This window comes from Heloderma suspectum, chromosome 13 (genome assembly GCF_057233095.1).
Source record: "Heloderma suspectum isolate Gila_16-S chromosome 13, 16-S_ref, whole genome shotgun sequence".
NCBI classification, from domain to species: domain Eukaryota; kingdom Metazoa; phylum Chordata; class Lepidosauria; order Squamata; family Helodermatidae; genus Heloderma; species Heloderma suspectum.
The window spans coordinates 18333114-18358828 of record NC_139470.1 but is presented as its reverse complement, the minus strand read 5'-3'; the positions used below and the strand labels follow the sequence as shown (position 1 = coordinate 18358828).

The following is a 25715-nucleotide window of genomic DNA, read 5'->3' as shown; positions in this document are numbered from 1 at the left end:
ATTTTTAAATATGGTCAGCATGATATGTATCTAATACATAAATAAGCTGGGAGGTTGGTCTGCTGCAAAGCGCAGCCCTCCAGCGCCATCTTTATTTGGGTTTCAAAGGAGTGGTTTTGTGTTTTGGAGCTCAGACACCCACCTCTGCCATGTACTTTGGTTCTTGGGCAAATGACTTTCCTTTTAGTCCCACCCAATTTCCCTTCTGGGAAATGGCAGCCATTTTATGAATGAGCAAGCTGCTCCATGGCAGCCATTTTGTGGGCGCACCCACAACTCTGTCAAGGGAAACAGTTGTGAAGAAAATAGTCCGTGGAAAATTGAGAAGGTTTGTTCCCTGTATTCTTTGTCAAAGTATCCAGGGCATACTGTTTCCCACAGCTATCATTGCGGGCAACCTTCCGCTTCTCTCTGAATATCCTCCAATCGTGCCTATTGTTAGTTTTTGTTTGTCCTGTCCCAGGTTGGATCTGCTGCCTTCTGCCAACATGCCGTTGGCTTCCTCTGTCATGAAGCAACAAGGTCGGGATATCCTGAGGGAGTCAGTGAACTTTGCTTGCTCCTGCAAAAGGGGAACATGGATGTGCAAGGAGCCGTCCTGACCTGGATGGTGGAAAAGGAGGCCAGAAAAGGCCTGAATTCAAGCAAGGAGCTGCAGCTGATCTTACTGGTGAGGTTTGGCTTCCTCAAAGAGGAGACATTCTCACACCCATAGAATCATAGAGTTGGAAGGGAGCCAGAAGACCATGTAGTATAACCCCCTGCTTCATGCAGCCCTTGCGAAATGACGACTCACATGAAAGGACAAAATAGACAGTTGTTGGCCACTGTGCGAACAGAATGCTGGACTAGATGGACCCTTGGTCTGATCCAGCAGGGCTCTTCTGATGTTCTTATGACCACAGCCAGCCCTACCATGAGGCAGAGTGAGGCAGCCAGCTCAGGCAGTAGAATTTGACTGTCATGAAAGAACAGAAAATCGTTAGCAGTTTATTTTATTAGGGAGCAATCCTGTGTCCCCCTAGACAACATCTGGAGGACATAGGAGTCTTTCGGTTTCCTGGCTCTAAGCTGCGAGACAGTACTCCAAGCTTAGAACCAGGAAACCGCGCTGCCCGTCCCCTCCCCTTCGCAGCCAGCGCAGAGAGAACCGCGCTGGCTGCTGTTATGAGCTCGCACGTGCAAATTCATAGGAAGGGAAAGGTGGCGTTCCGGGGGGGGGGGGGGACAGGACTGAGAACACGAGAATACAAGGTATCCCCAGCCTTCCCAATGTAAGGGAAAAAGTGGAGGCTAAAATTTCAGGGTCCCTGGAATTGAATACCTAGGCACACTTACTTTAAACAGCCTCAGCTTGGCCCTGAGGTTGTAGGCGAGGTTCCTTTGGGGACTGAGACTGAGTGTTCACATTCAGACAGATTTAATTAAATTCTACAAATAAGGACTTAAAACACTAACATAAACTAAATGCATTTATTAAAGAAAAAGTTTAACAAACACACAAACCTTCCACTCGGCAACAAAGCAAAGAAAAGGCATAGTCGCACATCCTGCAGCTGTATGCCTACTATGTATGCCTGTTCTTTACCAGCAAGGGTAAAAGGACTCTCTTCTTCTCCAAGCATGGCCGGGGAGTTAACTGAGGCCTAAGTGATAGGCTCAGAGTAAAGTCTCAAGTTCAGGATGAAAGAAGAAAGACAGACCCAGATCTCTTCCATGTATCAACCTAAATACCCTCCCAAATTGGTAACCTCCTTTCTAATACTTATACTGACATCTTTACATCTAGTTGGTCTTGGTCACATTAAAGGTCATCCTCCTCCCAGAAAATCCATCCTTTTGTCGTGTTGACTACAAAACAGGTCAACAGCTCCTTTTTCCTTCCCTTTACCTCCAGACAGGGGAATCCCAAACTACAACATGTTCTTATCAATGACCCCTTACTTTTTACCCAATTTCCTTATAAGGAAGAGACAGTTGATATGGTTGGAAGGTTATCATCTGATCAGCATCTAGCAAGCTTCCAATTCCCCCACTTGCCCTGTTACACATTAGCGTTAACCCCTCTATAAGCACCATCTCTTACCCCTTAAACTGTAAACTCCCCATACCCCATATTGTACCCAAATGTAAATTGCAAGGCCCAAGAAAAATCCCTACACCCAGCCTTCTTCCCTCCCCCTCCCTGAAGCCTCCACTAGACGGGTGAAATCACTCGTCCTGCTAAAATGCAAAGCGGGAGGTGCGAGGCTCCTCCCACTCTGCATAGGATACGCATTAGCCTCTGAGTTCAGAGGCTTATGAGCAGCCAGGATGCATCCCATTGGATTGCACCCTTATTGTTGTATTTTGTTGTATTTATTGTTGTATTTGCTTGTGGGATTTTCTAGCACAGGTTTGAAAATAACCTGGGTACAATGCACCATGACGGGGGCGGTGGGGCGGTGGAGAGGGGCCATTTGCTGTTCCACCTCAACCCAAAAAATGTCTTGGACCAGCCCTAGACATGCCAGCCACAGACTGATGTGTCAGAAGTGGGGTAGGCGAATTTCAGGGCTAAACCAAAAGTTCTCCAAGAATACCTTTTGGCTCGAATTTTCCCACTGGGGTGTTGGTGGTATAAACAGGGCCAAAATCTCCCAGCAGATTTCAGGAGCAGGGGGTGACATTTGCAGCAGCTAAACCCCCACCGGTTTTTTTCTTAGCAGCCATTTCTTCGCGGCTGCCATTTCCTCTCCCCCTTGCCAAATATATATGAGTTGGATCCAGTTTTATGCTGGATCAACAGCACTGGCAGAAGTGGATTTCCCCTCCCCCTCCTTCCCACGGCAGCCCCTCCAGCCCCCTGAAAATGCTACACAAAAAGTCAGGAGACCATGCTGAAAGGGGAGAGCTGTGGTGTGAGCTAGGAAGGGGGAATCCCCCAAAATTATGAAGAGGGACTTTCTGCTAGCAGAGCCATTCCTCTTCCAGAAGGCATATCCTGGATCTGCCCCATATACACATACACATTTATATGTACAATGTACCTGTTAAGGGCACAATTCTATAAGAACATAAGAGCCCTGCTGGATCAGACCAAGGGTCCATCTAGTCCAGCATTCTGTTCACATAGTGGCCAACCAGCTGTCGACCAGGAGCCCATAAGCAGGGCATGAGCGCAACAGCACCCTCCCACCCATGTTTCCCAGCAACCGGTGTACGCTGCCTCTGGTACTGGAGGCAGCACATAGCCATCAGGACTAGTAGCCATTCATAGCCTTCTCCTTCAGGAATTTGTCCAATACCCTTTTAAAGCCATCCAAATTGGTGGCCATCACCACATCTCGTGGTAGTGAATTCCGTATTTTAACTCTGCGCTGTGTGAAGAAGCCCTTCCTGTTATCTGTCCTGACTCTCCCAGCAATCAGATTCATAGGATGACCCCGGGTTCTAGTATTTTGAGAGAGGGAGGAAAATTCATGCATGTAGGAGAGACAAAAGTCCTGCAACTCTTAAGGAGTTGATTTGTATATTTTCCCCCTTTACTCTAGATATGTTTTCTTTCTGTTAATTAGGAGAAACTAGATGAGGTGCTGAAAGGAAGGACAGACCATGTGCTTCTAAAGTTATACCTGAAGGCCTTTGCGTACCTCTACGGCAGTCCCCCATCTTGGAATCTGTCTTCTCCCCATAAGCCACTAAGTGCTGTGCACATTGAGTGCAGGGGGATCCTGATATCCATGGTGGAAAATGACCATCTCAGTCCAGACCTTCTGGGTCATGCGCTCTGTGTTGTTGCTTTGCTCCTGACTCCAAGGTAAGTAGATCCATGTTTTCTAGGGATGAAAGTGTCCCACAGGTGGCAAGGTGTGAACAAGCCCAAGGTGTCACATGCTCAGGGCTAGGCCATGGACAACAGTCTGAGGTGAGCCAAAAGCCATCATGGGACCAGCTGTCAGGGTGGACACTAAGCCCATAGAAGCCCAGAGTAGTCTGATTCTGAGGAAGAGCAGTCGCTCCTGGGAGGGGAGCGCGCTCCTCTTTCCCAGGGCCAACAGCTGACGGAGATTCCTCCCACCAGCATTCCTAGCTTAGATAGCAGTCCTGGGAGTGACAGAGCACGGGAAGCAGACTTGATGGATGTGCAACGCCAACGCAGAGAGCGGCGCCAAATGCAGGGCGCAGAAAGGAGGCGTAGTGCCCAGTTGGCACGCAAACAACGGCTGCGCCCAGAGGCTCCAAGGGAAAAGGGGAGGGACTCTCCCTAGCCCTTAAGTTCAGGGGTCTGCCAGTAATTCCCTTTCAAATGGGGACCAACTGTTCCAACTCAGGGCATAGGTACTCTGCTGCTCATATCTAGTTGCTAACAGTAGAGTTGTTAAGTTGTAAAAGAGGAATAAAGCTTTGAAAAGAATCCCTTTGTCTGTGTCTGGACTTGGCTACTGAATTAGACTGAGAGAGGCCTCCAAGGAGCCCTTGACACCAGCCAGCAGCCAGGCCCAAAGAGCAAGTCGTGGCCAAAGGTTAAACCAGGAGCCAGAATCAAGGAAGCTCAGAATGTTGCAACAAGGGAGAGGGCCTTCTCGGTGGTGGCCCCCCAACTGAGAGAGCTTTGGCTATTGGGCGGTATAGAAATGAAATAAATAAATAAAAAAACAAACAAACAAACTGTAGAATGAGCTTCCCACTGAGGCCTGCTTGGCACCAACACTGTCTTTTCGGCGGCAGGTTAAGACAGCCCTCTGCTCCCAGGCATTTAATGGCATATGATGGGACACTTATGTTAGCTGTCTTGAACAGATCTGTTATTGAAATGGTTGACTGAAATTGTTTTTAGCTGTTTAAATCGTTTTAAATTACGTTTTTAAAAATTAAGAGTATGTTTTATTATAATGTTGTATCATGTAATGTTGTATAATGTTGTGGTTTGTATTTTTTATGTGAATTGTTGACAACCACCCAGAGAGCTTCGGCTATTGGGCAGTATAGAAATGAAATAACAATAAGAATAAGAATAATGGAGCAAGCCAACTATGAATCGCCAAGAAAGAGGACACATGCATAAAATCTACATATGTTAATTCGTATGTGTAGATGAAAATTTAGAAAGGGTTATTATGATTTAACCGTGGGGTTCTCCCAGTCCTGCTGATACTTTCTTCTCGTGCATGGATGGCACTGTTTTGGCTACAGCAGGATCCATCCTCGGAGAACTGAGATTGCTGTTAGTATATAGCAGGGGATACACAACCCTTTGGGGGGGAAGCTGTTGTGAGCACCACTACAAAATGGCTGCCATGGCAGGCGTGGGTAGTTACAAAGCACAAGTGACTTGCCCAAAAGACTGGGTACAAGGCCAAAGTGGGGGGTCTGAGTCCTGACACACCAAACCATTCCTTTGGAGCGACACTTCTTTAGCACTAACAGAATTAATTTAATTTGTTAATTAAAAAAAAGTGGGAGGTGTAGGGCACCTTGGGAAGCACCAAGAAAGATGTCCTGCGGGGACCACTCTGCCTACCCCTAGTATAGAGAATGGGATCTGGTTGATCCAAAGGGAGTTCATGAGCTTCGGCATTTGTTCGATCACTTATTATTAACGTCCTTTCCTCTTGTGACAGCATAGAGGATTGTCCTTTATGGGAACGATGGTGTGCGGTAATAGAACGGTGCAGCGATCCCCTTTCGTCCGAGTTGCTCAGAATGGCTGCAGCAAAATCACTGAAAGTGGCCGGTGCGGACCTGATTTGGAGATCTCAGGAAGCCTCCAGCTCACCCTTTCATGCAGCAGCTCTGTGGTTGTTGTTGTTATTATTATTATTATTATTAATATTAATTGTAAAATGCCTAGAGAAAATCATTTGATGAAGCGTTTAATAATTTTAATAAATCAGTTCATATTAAAATGCAAACTGAGCAATATTGCCCCAATCCTTGGATCTATGGGGAGAGTAATCCTATGGCCCCTAGACAACACTAGGGGGCCATGGATAGTTCGGATTCCTGGATCCAAGGTCGGAGACAGAGCCCCGACCTTGGACCCAGGAGTCTGAGCTCCCCTCCCCGTCGCAGCCAGTGCAGAGAGAACTGTGCCAACTGCCTCTCCAAGGTAGCAAAAGTTCTGTGGGAGGAGCGGGGAGGTGATGTGGGGCAGTTTACGAAGAATCAACTGGCCTCCCCAGCTTCCTTCCCTCCTACTCCACAGAGCCCCAGCTAGAGGGGTGAAAACACCCGTCTAGCAAAAATGCAGAGCCGGAGATCGCACTCCTCCCACCCTACATCGGATGCCCGTCAACCTCCGAGTTCGGAAGCTGACAGGCATCCAGATAGGTCTGCGCCCTTAAGATCCCATTTTCCAGCGCTCAAAAAAATCAGTGTTGATTTATTTTTTATTGACCTCCTCCTCAGCCTGATTGACACAGCAATTTGCCTGCTCCAAGACGAAGACCAGGAAGTGAGGCAGGAAGCCGCCATCTTTGCCAGCCTCGTGGTCCAGCCGCCGCCACTTGACTCAGAGGTTCCCCCTCGAGGCGGTTGCATTTTGCTTCAGAGTAGCAAGGCCCTGCTAAGCCTGCTGCAGTTCCTGCTGGAAAAGTTCGGGAATTACCCAGAAACCTTTGAGTCTCTGGTGCGTCATCTCCCCACAACAGATCTTGGTGATGCTTTGACAGAACTGGAGGCCAAGGGGTAAGCAAGAGAAGGTGGGGAAGGTGGGAAGTGAATATCTTTGTCACAAATCAGGAAGGTTGGCAGGCAGAGAAGAGTTGCTGTTTTGAGTTGCCGGTGAAGTTCACCTCAAAACAGTCTTCGGGGGCTCAGTAACGCTCAGCTCAGAGGTGGGGTGAGCATTAGAGGCCTCGAAGTTCTTCTCCGACACAGATTTGGGAAACTGCCTTAGACAAAGACAGGCCATTGGACCACCTAGCTCAGCATCGTCAACCCTGATCGGGCAGCAGCTCTCCAGGGAGTCTTTCTCAGCCCTACCTGGAAATGGTGGGGATTGAACCTGAAACCTTCTGCATTCAGATATTTCCTTTGTTAGAGGAAATCTCTAACAAAGTAACCTAGAAATTCCTTAGGCTAGAGCAAAGGTGGGCAACCAGTGGCCTTCCAGATGTTTTGGCCTGCAACTCCCATGATCCCTCACCACTGGCTATGCTGGCTAGGGCTGATGGGAGTTGTAGGCCAAAGCATCTGGAGGGCCAGAAGTTGCCCACCCTTGGGCTACAGGATCATTTTTCCCAGGGGCAGCTCTTTAAATCAGCCCCCTACCAGATCAACGGAGACTTGAGGGAGACCCATGGCACCTGGCAGATCAATAGCCGTAGCCATAGCAGAGTCTGATGGGAGCAGAGCCAGTAGCAAAATCTGTCATCATGCCAAATAAAAAATAGCCTGTCCTCTTGCTTCTCTTTATTGTATTTATATTATATTGCATTGCATTGCATTATAAATTCATTTCCTCAAGGAACTCAAGATGGTGTACACGCTCACACACACCACTTTTATCTTACTGGACAGTGAGCAGCGCACTACAGGGAATTCCGCACTGTTATCTCCAATCATTGATCGGAGATAACAGTGGCAATTCCTCCAGGCGGAGGGGCTTGAAGGAGGGGGCCTCCACAGGCGACATGGGGAATCTTCATGGGCTAGAGGTTCCCCATCCGTGCTTTAGGTCAATGAATCAAATATGATGGCTTTTAAACATCTCTCTTTGTTTCACTCTCTCCAGGGCCGTCAGTCTGTATAAAGAGGATGAACCCAATGTTTACGCAGAGCCGGCGTTTCTCTCCCAAACGCTGCTGCCTTTTCTCCTCCAGCTGCTCAGCAGAGCGCCCGCCTCTCCAAAGCTTTGGGAGTCGATGCAACGCTGGCTAACACACACTGGGCCTGGGGTCTTCTCCAGCCTCCAGCACTGCAGCTGGTGGTGGAGCAAAGGTGGGTTTCGATTAAGAAGGTCATTGACAACCTGGAACACGTCCAGAGGAGGGTGACCAGGATGCCAACAGGTCTCGAAGCCAAGTCCTACGAGGAACAGTTGAAAGAGATGTTTAGCATGGAAAAGAGAAGATCAAGGGGAGATGTTGCAGCCCTCTTCAAATATCTGAAGGGCTGTGACGCAGAAGATGGAGCAGACCTGCTCTCTGTTGCTCCAGAGAGCAGGACTGGAACCCTCGCTCGAAAAGAGGCATCAAGTCTACAGCAAATCAAATAAGACGACAATTTAAAAAATCAACGTATCAAAATGTTAAAACTGTCGGCGACTGTGGGAACAGAACGCTGGACTAGATAAGCCCCTGATCTGATCCAGTAGGGTCCTTCTTATATTATTGCTAGCAAACAGACCTGGCTTCACGTGGATAGGAATAGCCCTTACATTGATACAGTGAGGGCTACGAGCAAAACTTTCAGCTCTCAGAGTTGGACACATTATGCCTGCCCTGCCTGATGGCGCCCCTAGGCACAGCGCCTGCCATGGTGCACCCCGATAGCCCCCTTAAGAGAAGGGCGTGTCCACTCCATTCCACTGAGGGGGGCTACCCCATAGCAGGAGGGGGCAGACATGTAATTCTGTCTCTCATCTTACTAATCCCCCCTGGTTTCAAACTGTATGGGCTGCAAAGTTATGTGCTGTTCAGGAAAGTCTGCCACCTCGTGGCTGAAGCTATAACTGCAGGCCACACAGACACATTCACATTAATGAATGCATAAAAAAAAATAGGTGCACACCCCTAGGGTCACCTTATTAAGCATGCTAACTTTCAGGTGTCTGGGTTTTATGGTCTTGAAGCTACGGCCATGACAGACAGACACACATCCTCTATTATTATTATAGATGATGGCATGAGTACTTGCCTGGGGTGAACACGGTCATCTCAATGCTCAGCTGTATCTCCTGTCTTTCAGATGACAGCACTTCCCTGCACCTAAAGACTCTGGCTTGTCCAAAGGTACACACCGCAGTCACCACTCTGCTAGTCAAGGCTGCCCTTGCCATCCAAATGCTGGAGACCCTGGAAAGAGGGAAGCAGCCCAGGGTCCGAGGAATCACCTTCTCTTCACAGGAGCTGAGGTGTGCAGCTTGGTCTGTTCAGAAGCTACTCACTCAGCACGGAATGGCTCCAGCGATCAATGTAGAGATGGAGCGGTAGCCACCCAGCCAGCAAGAGCCGCCCTGAATGCATTTCTCAGTGAATCACTGAGAATTTTTTTACGGCAGCAGAGAAAGACTTGGGATCACAGTCCATTTCGATTCCTTTGGGATCGCCATGACATCTTCCTGCCTAGGATTATAGTGGCCCTCCAGCTGCTTTGCCCGACAACTCCCATCAGCCCTTGCCAGCAAAGCCGATGGTGAAGGACAATGGATGCTGTAGGCCAAAATATCTCCAGGCCCACAAGTGGCCCACTCCTGCACCACTCCGTGACATGCTGCCAATGTGAGCAGGTCCCAAATAGCCCCAAACAAATGAGGTAACTATCTTGCTAGCCTACAGCACGAGCCTTGCGTGTTGGAGCTGAGTGATAGGCAGCTGCAGAGGAATCAAGCCAGTAAGCAGTCATTCTTTGCTGCCTAAAGCACACATGGGCAACCTGCAGCCCTCAAAGGTCTTCCAGCCTGCCATGGGTGCCCAAGCCCTTAAATCCTCCCCCCTGCAAGCCTGCTACTCAGGTGTTCGGCAAGCTGGAGTGAATCGACTGGGGGCGAGGGTGGCCTGCAGAGAGAGTCATCCTTGCACGCCACATTTAAGTCATGAACCTCCCATCTCACTTGGGCAGACGGCTGGGGCTGAGAAATGCTAAGGAGCACACTAAGCAGCTGTTCCCACACCAGCCGATCAGCTGGGGAGGCGAGAAGCCTGATAGGGTCTCGGCATGCAGGGAGGGGAAGTTTAAACCTCCCCATCCCTGTATACTGAGATGGCGTGGAGTGGGGGAGAGTGTGTGTGTGCCTTTGGGTATGGGGAGGGGGGGTGAGGGAGGGAGACGGGGAGGAAGGTTATGGGTAGGGCCGGCCCTACCATTAGGCAGGGTGAAGCAGTTACCTCAGGAGGCAGATGCTGCGAGGTGGCAGCAAGGTGTTGGGAGGAGAGAGCTGTGTGTCTCATGGCCTGCCCTGTGCTCCCTAAGCTAGCCTGCTGCCTTCAGGTTCAATGGCGGATGCTCTTCCATCACCAGCATTGAAGAAACAGTCTAGTCAGCTTTTTTACATGAAATTGGAGAGGGTGCCATCTTGTTCTTTGCCTGAGACAGCAAAATGCCTTGGGCCGGCCCTGTTTGTGGGGGTGGGATGAGGGGAACATTGGCCTGGGCTACACCCACAGCCAGCCCAAAGATCCACCTTCAGCCACACCCACCACTGACACATGGGCTCTGACCCACTGCCCTCAGGGAGAAAAAGGTTGCCCACCTAGGAAAATGCTCCGAATGGTAGCCCTGGGGCTAACGACACAGGGCAAATGTGCCCAGAGGCAGGGGTTCCCATTATCTAGCCCCCACAACTCCTGACATGACAAGAAACAAAATTACCGTGAACATTCTCTCTCTCCCCGCCTCCCACCCCAAAGCCTTGTTGAGTTGTCTTAAGCTGTGCGTCTGGCATCTGGAGGGCAATCCACGAGCAAAGAACGCCACAATGGCGTCAGAAGTGTTGGGGCAAAACATTTTTAAGGTGAGCATCCATTTTGGGTCCTCTTCACTTGGCTGAATGTTACTGCCTTGGTTTTCAACGGCGACTTTTTGCTCCTGTTCTAGGGAGCATAAGGGATTGTGCCAGAAGGCTGAGCAAAGTGTTGTTCTTGTGCTGGATTTTCCCACTGTAATAAAGAGTTGTTGCTTTTCACTTGGGCCATGGATATCTCTCCAAATTGAGACATATTCCTTAGCATCTGTTTGTTGCGTGTTCGGTTTTCAGTCTTAAGAGATCTCCTCCACGCGAATTGTAGACCTCGCACGCTTACGTATCTCTGCAGCGGCTGTAAGAGGCTTCTGTCAATCAGGTTGCATCCAAAAGTACTGTCAAAACAGGAGCGGGTGCTTGGTGTGACCTGCCTCAGGATTCTCTTCACCGCTGCAAGGGGTGGGGGACCCATTCGGACGGTCTGCTCCAGGAGACTGAGGGATTCGGATGGATTTCTGAATGCCGTTGGGGATTTCCTAGTGGAGAAAGCTGGTGATCCAGCTGAGGCCCTAGCTTCACTGTGGAACAGTGAGATGTGGAGGGCCATCAACTCGATTGCACCTGAGTGCTCTCTCTGGTGCTGTGGAACCCGTTCTGCTCCTTGGTATACTGGAGAGCTATGGGCAATAAAACAGGCTGGACATCGGCTAGAGCGCAAACGGTGCAGGTCTTGAAGCGAAGATGACCGAGCATGCTCTGGAGCACCTAATCATGCCTATGCTTGACTGGCAGTGCGGGCAGCAAAGAAGGCTTACTTTGCTGCCTCCATTGTGTCCTCAAGTAGCTGTCCAGCAGAGCTCTTTCGGGTGGTCCGGGGACTAATACACTCCCCAGTGAAGGGAGCCCTCGTGCCCTCAAGGACCCGCTGTGACCTTTTTACATCGTACTTTTGAGGACAAAATCACTCGTCTCCACAGCGAACTTGGTGCTGTTGTCAGCACAGTTCCAGTTGAGGCACCTGACACCACCATCTGCCCGATTTTGTGGGATCAGTTTCAGTTGTTGTGGCCTGATGATGTAGACAAGATGCTTGCAGCAATGTGACGACCACATGCCCTCTTGATTCTTGCCGCTCCTGGCTAATAAAAGCTAGCTGAGGGGGTGTGGCTGGGTGGGTCCGGGGTGTGGTGAATGCATCCCTTCGGAAAGGGGTGGTCCCTCCTGAAGAAGCCCACTCTGGACTCAATGGTATTAGACAACTACCGTCCAGTTGCAAATACCCCCTTTCTTAGGGAAGGTACTTGAGAGGGTTGTGGCGGAGGAACTCCAGACACCCTTGGAGGATACTGACTATCTAGACCCATTCCAGTCTGGGTTTCGGTCTGGTCATGGGACTGAATCAGCCTTGGCTGCCCTGATGGATGACCTTTATCGAGAGAGGGACAGGGGGAGGGCAGCCCTGCTAATCCTGCTCGACTTCTCACCAGCTTTTGATACCATCAACCATGGTATCCTCCTGGATTGACTCTGTGGGATGGGTATTGGAGGCACTGTGTTACAGTGGTTCTGGTCCTACCTGCGGGGCCGATTTCAGACAGTAACATTGGGTGACTCTTCCTTGGCCCCTTGGCAACTGAGGTTCCGCAGGGTACCATCTTGTCCCCAATGTTATTTAACATCTATATGAAGCTGCTGGGAGCGGTCATTAGGGGATTTGGAGGCAAGTGCCATCAGTATGCTGATGACACACAGCTCTATCTCCCTGTGACATCTGAATCAGGAGAGGCTGTACTACAAGTCCTGGACCAGTGCCTGAACACAGTAATGGGCTGGATGAGAGCCAAGAAACTGAAGCTGAATCCTGGCAAGACGGAAGCCCTTGGGTGAGTGGTTCCTGAGTCCGGGAGTTCGGCTCATGGCCTGTTCTGGACGGGGTTGCACTCCCTCTGAAAGATCAGGTCCGTAGTTTGGGGGTTCTCCTATATCCATCACTGTTGCTGGAAGCCCAAGTGGCCACGGCAGCTCGGAGTACTTTTTACCAGCTTCGGCTGGTTTGCCAACTACGGCCTCTCCTGGACAGGGACAGCCTGGCCACAGTGGTCCAGGCACTAGTAACCCCAGGACTGCATTACTGCAATGCGCTCTATGTGGGGCGGCCCTTGAGGCTGGTCTGGAAGCTGGGGCCAGTGCAGAATGCAGCAGCCCAGCTGTTGTCAGGAGCTGCCCCTTTTCAGCATGCAACTCCTTTGCTGAGGGAACTGCACTGGCTGCCTATTTGCTACCGGGCCAGGTTTAAGGTTGTGGTACTAGTGTACAAAGCACTAAACAACTTGGGACCAGGATACCTGAGCGAGCACCTTCTCCCCTACCAACCTGCCTGGTCACTGAGGTCATCGGAGGGCTTGCTTCTGGTGGTTCCACATGGACCTATGGCCCGACTGGAGTCCACCAGGAGAAGAGCCTTCACTGTGGTGGCCCCCTTTCTGTGGAACTCCCTGCCTCTGGAGGTCAGGCAGGCGCCAATACTGTGCTGTTTCCAGCGCCTCCTAAAAACAGCGCTGTTCCAGGAGGCATTCCTTAATTGACCAGTCACCGTTTCCACTGGTATTCTCTTTTTAAAACAGCATACTTTTAATATGGTGTTTTAATCTTTTTATCCTTTTACTGTTTCATCTCTTGTGTTCACTGCTCTGAAATCTGTTCTAGATATGGAGCGGTATACAAGTATTGTAAATAAAATTAATCAAATACTAAATGTAGTCTAACCCCTACAAGACTCTGAAACTGCAGCACCCACGGCAGAGGGTGACCATCCACCCTCTACATAAAGACCTCGAGCAAAGGACTGCCCACCACTTCCCAAAGCAGTCTGGATCCCCACACACCCATCCTAAGGCAGTCTGTTCCACAGTCGGACAGCTCTAGCCATTAGGAGGTTTTCCCTGATGCTAACTCCCTTTGCTGTAGTACAACTCCAGACATCATTGGCCAGGCTGTTATAGTGCAAAAACATCTGGGGATGCAGGGCTGTGACAGGCTGTCGTTTGCATGGATGGATGGATGGAAAATAAAGAGAGGGGGGAGAGAGAGAGAGAGAATTCCTATTTAGAAGAGGAAAAGAGAAAGAAAGAAAGAAAGAAAGAAAGAAAGAAAGAAAGAAAGAAAGAAACCATATTTTATCTGTGTAATATTAGGTAGGTATGGGTTAAACATTCTTAAAAGAAAAATGTAAAAGCTGTGAAGGCAGAAAGAAAGAAATGGAAGGGAGGAAGGAAAGAAAAAGATCAGAGGAGAGAGGAAGAAAGAGAAAAAATTGGTTGGAAGAAAGAATAGGCAGGAAGGCAATGGAGGGAAGGAGAGAGGAAGAAAGAATAGGTTGGAAGAAAGAACAAGGAGGAAGGAACATAACATCAGAAGAGCCCTGCTGGATCAGACCAAAGGTCCATCTAGTCCAGCATTCCGTTCACACAGTTGCCAACCAGCTGTCGTCTGGGAACCCACAAGCAGGGCATGAATGCAACAGCACCCTCCAACCCATGTTCCCCAGCAACTGGTGTACATAGGCAGAAGGAAGAATAAGTACGAAAAGAAGGAAGGAGAGAGGAAGGGAGATAAAGAATAGGGAGGGAGAGGAAGAAGGAGGGAGGGAGATAAAGAATGGGGGGAGAAAGAGAAAGGAGAGAGAAAGAATAGGGAGGGAGGAAGAGGGAGGAGGAGAGAGGGAAGGAGATAAAGAATAGGGAGGGAGGAAGACGACGAGAGGGAGGGAGATAAAGAATAGGGAGGGGAAAGAGGGAGAAGGAGAGAGGGAGGGAGGGAGATAAAGAATAGGGAGGGATGAAGAAGGCAAGAGAGGGAGGGAAATTAAGAATAGGGAGGGGGAAAGGGAGAAGGACAGAGGGAGGGAGATAAAGAATAGGGAGGGAGGAAGAAGGCGAGAGCGGGAGGGAAATAAAGAATAGGGAGGGGAAAGAGGGAGAAGGAGAGAGGGAGGGAGGGAGATAAAGAATAGGGAGGGAGGAAGAAGGCAAGAGAGGGAGGGAAATAAAGAATAGGGAGGGGGAAAGGGAGGAGAGGGAGGGAGGGAGATAAAGAATAGGGAGGGATGAAGAAGGCAAGAGAGGGAGGGAAATTAAGAATAGGGAGGGGGAAAGGGAGAAGGAGAGAGGGAGGGAGATAAAGAATAGGGAGGGAGGAAGAAGGCGAGAGCGGGAGGGAAATAAAGAATAGGGAGGGGAAAGAGGGAGAAGGAGAGAGGGAGGGAGGGAGATAAAGAATAGGGAGGGAGGAAGAAGGCGAGAGAGGGAGGGAGGTAAAGAATAGGGAGGAAAGGAAGACGGAGAGAGAGAGGGAGGGAGGGAGGGAGGGAGAAAAAGAAAGGAAGGAAGGAAAGAGGAAGAATAGGATGGAAGAAAAGGAAAACGAATGGTGGGGGGGAGGCGAAGGCGAATTGGGAAGGCCAGAACAGACAGCGGGAGAGAAAGTCTTCATTTCATTTGTGACATGTTTTAATTTTAAGGTATGGATTCAACATGCTTACGTAGTTTAACGCGCGCGCACACACACACCCAGTGAACTGCTCCGGCCACTTTCACGTCCAGCGGGCGGAAAAGCCGCGCGGGGCATCTGCGAGAAAAGCAGGCCACCTGCCCGCTCGGTCGCTCGCACAGCCCCGTGCGGTTGCCCGACGGCCGGGGCCGGATCCGGACCCTCCGTCTCCCCCGCGCCGCGCCAGCAAAACACGGGCTCCGGCCGCGCCGCGCCAGGGCGCCAGCGGGCTTGTGCGATCCAGCGCAGGAACCCCTCCTCTTCCTCCGCCCTGCCCAGACCAAAAGGTGGGGAGGGAAAACCATAGAGCTAGAAAGACAGGCTCCGATGAGAAATCGCCGGAGCCATTTCCCCTTCCTCCGCCTCCTAACCCCCCGCTTATAGATATATAGCTATCTCTCTCTCTCTCTCTATATATATATATATATATATATACACACACATACATAGTCAAACGCCCGAAGTCCAATCTCCTCTTCCTCCTCGCAAATGGTTGCGTCTGAACTTTGCACATGCTCAGAGGCCGCTCCCTTTCGCTTTACTGCTCCAGACGGTGCGGAGGTAGGAAGTGGTCAGAGGACGGGCGGGGTTGTTTTCCCTCCTTCTTTGCTTTGGGGCGTGTGGTGAGGAGGAGGAGAAGGAAGAAGACCACCGGAGAGCGCAGCATCCTAAAAAAACTGCGAAGGCAGCGGCGGCAGGGACGGGGGTAAGCATGCAGCCTTCGAGCATCCTGCTCTTGCTTGAGCATAGATGATGTCAAAGATATATTATTTATTGTAATTATATATATATTAAAATAAATGAGAGAGAGAGAGAGAGAGAGAGAAGCAGTGCTATCAGGGTGGCATACTGCCCAAAAATGATTTTAAAAAATAGCAGTAAGGGTGCAATCCTATGCATGTTTAGACAGAGAAAAGGCCTCCGACTCCCAGCATTCCCCAGCTAGCATGGAGTTGTAGGACTTTTCTCTGTCTAAACATGCATAGGATTGCACCCTTAAGCAAGCTACAGGGTAGGGTCAAGGCCCTAAAAACTCAACATGGCACTCCAGATAAAGCAGATCAGATCCTCGTACATTTGACGTTGCAGTGTTACAGGCTTGTGAAAGGTTGCAAGAGAGAGAGAGAGAGAGAGAAAGAGACATACACCCGCAAACTCAATACACGCCGAGTCCTCAAAAAAACCTGCTCCCGCTATTTTGCCATGTGAGGTGTGTCGCTTAATTTACTGGGGCTTACTCTAAAGTAACAGCGCATAAGATTACAGCCAAGATGATGTCTGCTCTCTCTTCCATCTCGGGCGACAACGCTGCAGCCTGTTTTGCTGAAGGCTGTGATCCTATGCGCACTTCCACGTGAGTAAATATGCACTTACTTGTGAGTAAACAGGCTCCAGCTGCAAGCTTGTTTCCAAATCAAGAGATATTTCCACCAGCCATGCGCTTAAATTCAGTTTAATCGCTTGAGAAATATCTCTAGGCACCTATATTCCAAGATAACGTTATAAGTTCTGGACACCAGCAGAACTGCCATTTAGCAACTACATCGGGTAACTTAATACTACCTACTGGCATTAATTCAGATTTTGACGAACTGATAGTCTAAACCGAAAGTATACCAAAGGTATCAATTCATCTTTTTAATTTTGTTATAGAATATTCTAATCTGCTGACAAATAACAGCATTTAAACCACAACACAAGTTTGCAGAACTACAGACAACCTTTAGGAAAAGAAAACAGCCCAAGCATGCTCAGCCAGTATGGAGTTCTGATTGTCATTGACGGGGATGGAAAACTGGAATGCAGAGGGAACGGAATGGAATATTGTAGAGGAGGGCATGGCTGGCTGGAACAGTAAAAAAGGGGCAGGAGCAAATATACCAGTATATTTTAGCTTCAGGAACAATCCTGTGCATGTTTAGGCAGAAAAAAAGTCCTACAACTCACATTGTCGGACTTTCTTTGTGTCTAAACTTGCATAGGATTGGGCCCTGAGGCTCTAATTGCCAGTAAGAAAGCCTTAGGAGAGGCATTTCAACCTTTTGGAATGGAGAAAAAACTGCACAAAAGCCAGAAACCACCAAACGATCAATGGCTGAGGGAAAGGGGGTGGAGTCAGGGAAGGGGCATGGCCATCTAGTGAGCCCCAAAGGGCCAGATTTTGCCCCGGGCCTGAGGTTATTCACCTCTGGAGTAAAGGAATTCAGCTAGCAGAGAGGAATGATCAGCAGTGTTTAATGAAAAGGGAGCAGGGTGTTAAGAGATTTGTTGTTGTTGTTGTTGTTCAGTCGTGTCCGACGCTTCGTGACCCCATGGACCACAGCACGCCAGGCCTTCCTGTCCTGCGCTCTCTCCCGGAGCGTGCTCAAGTTCATATTCATTGCATCCGTGATGCTATCTAGCCATCTCATCCTCTGCCGTCCCCTTCTCCTTTTGCCTTCAGTCTTTCCCAGCATCAGGGTCTTTTCCAGGGAGTTTTCTCTTCGCATTAGGTGGCCAAAATATTTCAGCTTCAGCTTCAGTATCTGTCCTTCCAATGAGCACTCAGGATTGATTTCCTTTAGGATGGACTGATTCGACCTCCTAGCAGTCCAGGGGACTCGTAAGAGTCTTCTCCAGCACCACAGTTCGAAAGCATCAATTCTTCGGCGCTCAGCCTTCCTTATAGTCCAGCTCTCACAGCCATACATTACTACTGGGAAAACCATAGATTAAGATATTTACCAGCAGTTATTTTTGGTGAGAGGGTAACAATGTTTCAAGTACAAAAAAAAAGAAGTCCCTATATGCACACACACAATATGATTGCATCTTATGTTAAAGTAACTTGTATTCAGTCTTCTGAGCAATGCAGAACTCCTCGTTCAGAAGAAAATTGTGTGTATCAATGTCCTTGCTCAGGAATGCAGTGCAGCTATAAGGTCTCCAGCAATCTCTGTTCAAGGATCTGATGAGGTAGCAGATCTAACAAAGTTACCTTTGGCCTGAGATCTTGAAGAGCTTCTGCCATTCACAAGAAACTGGTAGATGAACCAAAGGTTTGCTTCACTATAAGGCAGCAGCTGAGATAACTTGTGTCTGTGCAGTTATGATGTCATGGGCAAAATTGCAGTCGCAGTAAGAGTATCAGGTGAACTCTGGATTACATGGCTGAGATCTGTGAGCCTACCTGAAAGAGAATCTTGTGGTGCTGAAAAACTATGGGAGCAATATTTGTGCCTCCTAATTCCAGTTTTCTTACCCCTAAGACTCTAGTCCTCATGACTTTGGAGAAAAATTCCTCATGGTTGTAGAGAAATATTTAGGTTTTGTCTGCTGGGGGAGGGTCAGGGCACCAAAGCTGCTGCTCTGATCAAATTGGCAGCCCCCACCCCCGCATCTCCAGCCAGACTAGTTTCACGTTCCTCGATTCTGTGTTTTGACTTGCAGCGGCAGACATGTCAACTCCCAAGGCGAAGAGGATCAAGTTTTCTGATGAGGAGAAGTTTCTCATCCTCGAAGAATTTGCTCTCCGCAAGGACATCTTGATCCCCAAGAGCGGCCGTTACAAGAACACCGCAGACCGCCAGCAAGCCTGGGAAGAGATCGCTGTGGCCATCAATTCTCTGAACCCGCTGGTTCAGCGCACACCGGAAGAGATCCGCAGGAAGTGGAAGAACATGGTGGTGGATGCCCGCAAGGAGCTGGCAATGGAGAAACACCCGTTGCTGAGGGGGCAGCCCCGGGACCGGCTTTTCCACAACATCTTTGCTCTCCTCAAGACATCGGATGCTGCGCTGCCTGAACCGTCACCTTATGGTTCCCGGGTGAGGACCGAGCCTTCGGGTAGAACCGCTTCACCAGTGGGTAAAGCCGGGGACCTTTCGGGGTCACCTTGCATTTTGTACCTCTGCAGCGACAGCCACAACCCTTGCAAAACCGAGACTCCTCGTGACTCCGAAGCGAGTGCCGAAGCGGCATCCCAGGTCGACTTGCCGAGACAGGCCCTTGCCAGCATCCCGCCAACGCCGCGATCTGGTGAGGGGCCTGGATGTGCTGAGGAAGGAGCGCATGAGAGAGAGGAAAAGGCATCTGTCGAGCCTTGTAAACGTGCCTCATTGAACGGCCTGCGTGCAAACGAAGCACGTTGCGCGCAAATCCTCAGGACTCCTTCACCCCAAAGCCAAGAATCTGGGGGGGCTGGTGGGTGTAGGATTTCAGGACCTAGGAACTGCTCGTCGGATCTCACCCTGACTTGTAAGATTGAGTGCCCCTTAAGCCCTGTTTTGGAATGGCCTTACTTAGGAGCAACCTGCAGCCCCCTGACACACAGCAGCAGCAGCAACGGCAGCCCCAGATCTGAAGGTCTCCGCTCCATGACGGATGATAATGGTGAGGGTTGTGACCAAATTCCATAGAATTCAAGTTCCGCTCCTGCCGAATTGTATTTCAGTTTTATATTGCATATGCAAGCTGATTCAGCGATGCTTTGCATCCGACCTGATAGGAGTTGCCTGCTGTGTAAACAGCATAAGCAATTAGTGGAGTCCTCACACTTGTGTATGTTTCATTCACGCTGAACCATGGGTTCTGTAGTCTTCGGGTTCCATATGCTGGAAGGATGCCTATGCAGCCTTGAGACTATCAGATCCATGGTTCAGTGTGGTTGTGAGCAAAAGGACACAAAATGCGTGGATGCTTTCCAAAGCCTGTAACTAAAGCGAGCAATTGCAGCAGCACAAATGGACTAGATTGAAATCTTGCGAGGTCGATTGATTTTCCTGTAGGAACCCAGGGGAAAATATTTGAAATAAATTAATGAAAAATAATGGAGAATAGATGGTGGTGTGAGCCTTGAACTGCTCTCCATCCATCCTAGCTGAAGTATCTTGAACCTGCTGTAGCTTCCAGTCTTTCAACACCTGACACATTACTATAATCTCACCTGGACGTCACCAGAGCATGGATAACTGGAGCGAGATGGCTGGTCCCAAAAGTCCTAAAATGGCACATCCTGCTTATCTCAGAGCTTCTGGCTCTTCCTTAAGATCTGATTGGCTGAGGATCCCCAAAAGTCCCCAAAGACAAAAAGAGAGGTTGGTGGGTTTCCTAAGGCATTTTGAGCAATCTCTTTTATCAAGGGGAAGGTGTCTGTAGTAACAAATACAAAATCAGTACTTTACACCAGTCTGTCCCCAACCTGATGCTTTTCAGATATGGTGGACCACACCTCCCATCATCACCTGTTATCCCCATGGCTAAGTACGATGAGAGTTTATTTATTACATTTCTATACTGCCCAATAGCCAAAGATCTCTGGGCGGTTTACAACAGTCTAACACATCACACCAGGTTGGGAGAAGCTGCATTACCCTTCAGAAAGAGATTTCCCTTAATAAAGAAATGTATCCCTTGATAAATCTCCTGAAATCCATTGAGGACCAATGCCAACTTACGCAGCTTTTTGTGTGTGTCTTTGGTGTCCCTTTCTACAGTGCTAAGCAATCCCTCTTTTTTGCTTTTTTAATATCAAGTCCCATCTTAAGTGACCCGGCAAGATTGTTGGGAGGCACGGAGCAGAGCCTACTTGGGGGTGGCTCTGTCTTAGGTGGGTCACCTGTGGTGGGTATCATTTCCCCAAAGTTCAGCCTTGCAGGCCTTTCAGTCAGACTGCAGTTGGCTCTTTGCCTTAACTCTCTTTTTGTGGGCTTCTCTTTGCTAGTGAGCACGCCCACGGCTGAAGACTTGCAGCCTAGCCGGAGGGGTTGCCCCACACCTATCAGAGAGCTGCCAAGAGAGCTTTTGGAGAAGCAGAGCCGGCTGCAAACAGAGGTGCTGGAGCTGCAGAAGGAGACCCTCCAGCTGCAGAAGGAGAAGATCCTCCTGGAGAAGGAGAAGCTACTGCTGGAAATACTCAAGCTTCGACGTGAGCTGGGCACATGAACAAGTCAACGGAAAAGTTGTTCTCTGTCTAAAGTCAAGTTTTCCTCCAGCGACTTGATAAATCCTCATCATCATCACTGTGCCTTTGAGCATGTGCAGAGTGCCTTTCTCCTCACCCAGGTCACCACAGATCACCTCTTGGCTTCTGAGCTTAGGATCAGGGCTTTCAAATGAGGCATAAATCCTGGCGCCTCCAGTCTGTCAAACCCTTTCCATATAGAAGGCGCGACCAGGCGTTGTTCCTTCCATCTTGGTATGGTCTATTCTGATGGGCAGCAGCTTTCCACAGCTGAATTCTTTCTGAGCTGTGCTACCTAGGGGGAAGGACCATCGCTCAGCAGTAAAACACCTGCTTTGCATGCAGAAGGTCTCGGGTTCAAGCCCAGGCATCTCCAGTTAAAAAAAGACCAAGTAGGAGGTGTTGGGGAAGAGCAGATGTCCAAGTTCCTGGAGAAGTATTACCAATCAGTGTAGATCATGGGTGTTGAACCTCAGGCCCAGGGGCCAAATTCACCCCACCTGGGGTCCCAGTCTGGCCTTCTGAGTTTCCTCCTGGCCCCACCCCCTTTCCCTCGACCACCAATCGTTTGGTGATTTCCTGGCTTTTGTGTAGTTTTTCCCACCATTCTCAAAGGTTGAAATTCCTCCCCAAAGACTCAGTTACGGGCAGTAAGAGCTTTAAAACCTAAAATACACTGGTATTTTTTGGCCCTGCCCCATTTGCCTTCAGCCCTGCCCACCACTGGAATGCAGCCCCCAAAACCTTCTCCAAAATGGAATTCAGCCCTCAGGCTGAAAGAGGTTCAACACTCCTAGTGTAGGCAATACTGGGCATGATCGACAAATAACCTGAGCTGATATAAGGCAGTATCCTATGTCGCTGAGACCCTTCAATCCGGAGATGCTGCAGATTGAACCTTTGGTCCTTCCTGCCTACACTCTGTCTATGAGCTATAGTGCCTCCTTCCCCCCTTCCCTTCTGTGCTGTAGTGTGCAGCTGGAGGTGACCTCTTCTTGATTTCTCTGCAAGCAGGGAGGAACAGTGACTTCAGTTTTAAACGTCCCTACTTCAGAAACACCAAAGAAGTTACTTGCTGGGAGCTCTTAAGCTGGTTGCACCTCCTACTCTGGAGACCCACCGGAAATGCATCCTAGGCAGATTGCTGCTCAGCGCATGCCTTTGTTGCATGTCCTTCTGCTTTGGTGTCATGCACCTAGGAGACGGCAAATTGTACTTTAGCGGATGCTGATGTTATCCTTTAATATGACTTTCCCCAACCTGGGACCCTCCAGGTGCTTTGGGCTACAACTCCCATTATCCCCGAGCATTGCCTAAGATGCTGGCTGTGATTGATGGGAACTGTAATCCACAAAATCTGGAGGGACCTGGGTTGGCGGGGGGGGGGGAGGTTGCATTTCATGTTAGAAGCTGCCAGCCAAAGAATTGGCAGGATTGTCCAAATTGATAATGTGAAATTCAACCCTAACCTGCCAGACAGACACCTGCATTTTCATCTTCGTGGGCCCTTTAGGATTGCCAGGTCACAATGCTGCAGTGATGGTAGATGCCACAGCTGCTAGAATTCCCCTGTAGGGTTGTGGCTTTAGATCAGGGGTGTTGATCCTCAGCCTCATGGGCCAAATCTGGCCTGCTTAGGGTTCCAGTCCAGCCTTCCAGGGTTCCCCAGAGAGGCACAGAGAGGCACAGGGTTCCCCAGGTAGTTTCTGCTCCCCCAACTCTTCCGCTGATCATTTGGCAGTTTCACGACTTTGGTGACCTTTTCCCTCATTCTAGAAACCGGAAATGCCTCTCCTAAAGCTTAGGTGCTGGCAGTAAGAGTTTCAAGCTAAAGTACACCAGTATGATTGACTCCGCCCCTTTGCCCCCACTTCCTTATGTCTTCAGCCCCACCCACCACTGGAATGCAGCCCCCAAGAGCTCCTTGGAAATTGAATTTGGCCCCCAGGCTGAAAGAGGTTCAACACCCCCTGTCTTAGAGCTATCAACCGTAATGCCCTCTTCTCTTTGGCTCCCTGATCGTAGTGTGCCCCTTCCTTCGTACCAACAGAGCCCCTCCTGTGTCTTGGTCCTATGTGTGTTTTCTCTGAGCCCTGTTTTCTCCGTAGCTCCTCCTTTCTTCCACTCCATTGCTCATTCATTACTGATTTCATCTGGTTTCTGCTTGGCCCTGGTTCCTTCCACCACCTTAACCAACCTCCATAGCCTTTCACTCTTCCCCCTCCCCACAATATAGCAAGTACACACACCCCTAACCTTCCGTGCTGTGAAATTTCTCCAGAGCTTTCCTCGACGCCTTGCCATCTCTGCCCTTTCACTTCAGCCACATTCTCCACCTGCCCTTCCTTTGGTTCCTCTTAACTTATTATGTTCCTTCAGGCTCTGGACTCCTTTCCCTCCAATTCCCTTTGTTTCCCCTACAGCCCTCTTCCCAGCCCTCAGCTTGCCCCTCTTGAGAGTTTTCATCCCAGCCAAACTGACACCTTTCCCATCCCTCCCAGAAACTGGACTGCAGGCAGTTAAAGTTTCTTTCTCAACTGAACATTCTGTGCTCCCACCTCAGTTCAGCCAGTGAGTGTCAGAGGCTTCACTGCCGCAAGTGCAATACAATCTCAACAGAAGATTCTGGAACATCTACAGGGCTGTTGGCTCATGCCTTCAGTGATGTGTTTGGGGGAGGGGGGAAATGGGGCCATGCCCTCCCCACATCACCACATTTAATGTTCGTGGGAAGGGGCTGTACGTGCATAAATCTGTATGCCCACAGGACTTTCCACATGATTGGGAACTTTGATGGCCCCATTGTGTGGAGGGCCTTCTGTGCAGAGTGCTGAACATCCATCTGAAGCCTTCACACTAGCATTATTATTAACTTATTCAAAGCATCTTTATCCCACTTTTTTGCTGAAAAGGCTTCCAGAGCGCCTTTCAAGAATCAATAATTAGACATTCCCTGCCCTCAGGCATACCATGTAAAAAGGCACGAGACACAAGGAAAGGGATTGAGGAGGGAGGAGGAGAAAAGAAAAGCATGAAGGTGACGCTCAATTCAGTTGCCCAGACAGATGGGAATATATCTATTCTGGAACCAGTTGAACTTGCGTTTGCGCTGCATCTATGGTCCTCTGGGCTGGCCTTTGCTTGCCTGCTTCTCTTTCTCTCTCTCTCTCTCTCTCTCTCTCTCTCTCTCTCTCTCTCTCTCTCCTGCAGTTTCTCTTCTTTTGAGTTCAAGCTTAAATCTGTTTCTTCTACCATCCTGTCTCAGGGCAAGATGTTTCCTCAGATGCCTTTCTGGTGGCAGAGGGAGAGGCCACCACTGGGTGCTAGATGGTGACAGCTCACCAAGGTGACCTTAAATGCATGGGTGTGGTGGGAGCGTGGGCAGAGTATGGTCCCTCAGGCATTTACTGAACGTGTGAGAGCAGCGAAGAAACGGCCCTCTTGCATGCATTTTAAAAGCTTAGGTCAGTCCCTGCAAATTGTTAACGGGCGGCCCTATTAAACAAGAGAGGATAAACCATATCAGAGGTCTTGTAGTTTTTATCGGCCTGTGGGTTTCTTCCCCTGATCCTCTAACCCGTCTAGTGCAGGGGCAGGGGGGCCCTTTCAGCCTGAGCGCCAAATTCATTTTCAGAAAGGTCTTGGGGGTGCATTCCAGCAGTGGGTGGGGCCAAATGCAAAAGGGGTGGAGCCAAAAATACCAAAAAAATCAGGATATTTTAGTTTAAAGCACTTATGGCCAGTAACTGAGCCATAGAAGAGGCATTTCAACTTTTTAGAATGGGGGGGGGGACTGCATAAAAGCTGAGAAACCACCAAACAATCAGTGACTGGGGGAAAGCAGATGAGCTCACTTAGGGAACCCCGGAGGGCCAAATTTGGCCCCAGATCTGAGGTTCCCCACCCTGGTATAGTGGGCGGGAATGCTCCAGGATTGGGCTGTATTTTCCACCAAGGCTGTATTGGCCAATTTGAAGGTACCCTTGAGGGTTTGCTGGCTGGGCAGCAGCTTGGCAGTCCAGTCGGGCGTTTGCATGTTTTCATAGCTACGGGGAACATCTCCCCTTAATCTAATCAATGGAGGAAGTGCCTACACAGTTACTCCATCCCTGCAGTGGTCACCCGAGGCCATGACATTGCTCCTGGCAGCTTTCCATGCTGCTGATCTGGAACAAAATGGATTCTGGAACCAACATCACGTAGAGTCACGTAGCAGGTTACATCTGGTCCTGTCGTTTTGAGATGCTTCCGGTTGCCACGGGGCCTGTTTTGAAGCATGTCCCTGCAACAATATGGGCTAGAAACAGCTCACAGAGGGGAAAATCCTGAAACTTGGTGGAAAAGACCCCTCCCTGATTTTACAACCACATTCACAGGCTACAAAATGGACAGTGGGGGGCGGGATTGCTCCAATTGGCTGGTGGTCATCTTCCTGCCCTGCTCCAAAGAATGCTCTGTTCTGAGAAATGTTATGGGGTGGGGGGACCACAAAAACAAGCCCCCAGTGGTTGCTTCCATTTCTCTCCCACCACCACCACCACTCCTTGGAACAGTCATTTTTCGGGGGGGGGGGGAGATTATGATCACCAAGCACAAGGTATCTCTATTAAGTCTCCACAC

At 49.5% G+C, this 25715-nt stretch overlaps 2 protein-coding genes across 6 annotated transcripts in view; both read left to right on the top strand.

The window, feature by feature from the left end:
• LOC146336118 (tRNA (32-2'-O)-methyltransferase regulator THADA-like) overlaps positions 1-10827 on the top strand; it is a 55544-nt gene extending 44717 nt beyond the window's left edge. For 3 of the 4 annotated variants that reach the window (XM_084819556.1, XM_084819554.1, XM_084819553.1), the window contains exons 26-31: positions 464-670; positions 3558-3799; positions 5604-5780; positions 6391-6669; positions 7718-7923; positions 8893-10827. In XM_084819556.1, coding sequence (XP_084675682.1) covers positions 464-670; positions 3558-3799; positions 5604-5780; positions 6391-6669; positions 7718-7923; positions 8893-9137 — 1356 coding nt within the window. In that variant the 3' untranslated portion in view covers positions 9138-10827. The remainder of the gene's footprint in view (positions 1-463; positions 671-3557; positions 3800-5603; positions 5781-6390; positions 6670-7717; positions 7924-8892) is intronic. The other variant, XM_084819555.1, reaches the window with a different exon arrangement.
• Positions 10828-14959: 4132 nt separating this feature from the next.
• On the top strand, positions 14960-24616 carry LOC146336117 (uncharacterized). 2 transcript variants are annotated; one of them, XM_084819560.1, is made up of 3 exons: positions 14960-15125; positions 18584-19525; positions 20856-24616. In XM_084819560.1, the coding sequence occupies exons 2-3, from the start codon at positions 18592-18594 to the stop codon at positions 21074-21076; spliced, it is 1155 nt and encodes a 384-aa protein (XP_084675686.1). In that variant the 5' UTR covers positions 14960-15125; positions 18584-18591; the 3' UTR covers positions 21077-24616. The 2 variants fall into 2 exon arrangements, with proteins under 2 accessions (XP_084675686.1, XP_084675685.1); XM_084819559.1 differs by lacking the exon at positions 14960-15125 and adding an exon at positions 15432-15860 and having other exon boundaries at positions 20856-21157.
• Positions 24617-25715: the final 1099 nt, after the last annotated feature.

Coding starts and splice junctions, on each gene's coding strand:
- LOC146336117 (XM_084819560.1), top strand. CDS start 18,592: ATGTCAACTCCCAAGGCGAAGAGGATCAAGTTTTCTGATGAGGAGAAG. Junction 19,526..20,855: donor CTCCATGACGGATGATAATG/GTGAGGGTTGTG, acceptor TCTCTTTGCTAG/TGAGCACGCCCACGGCTGAA.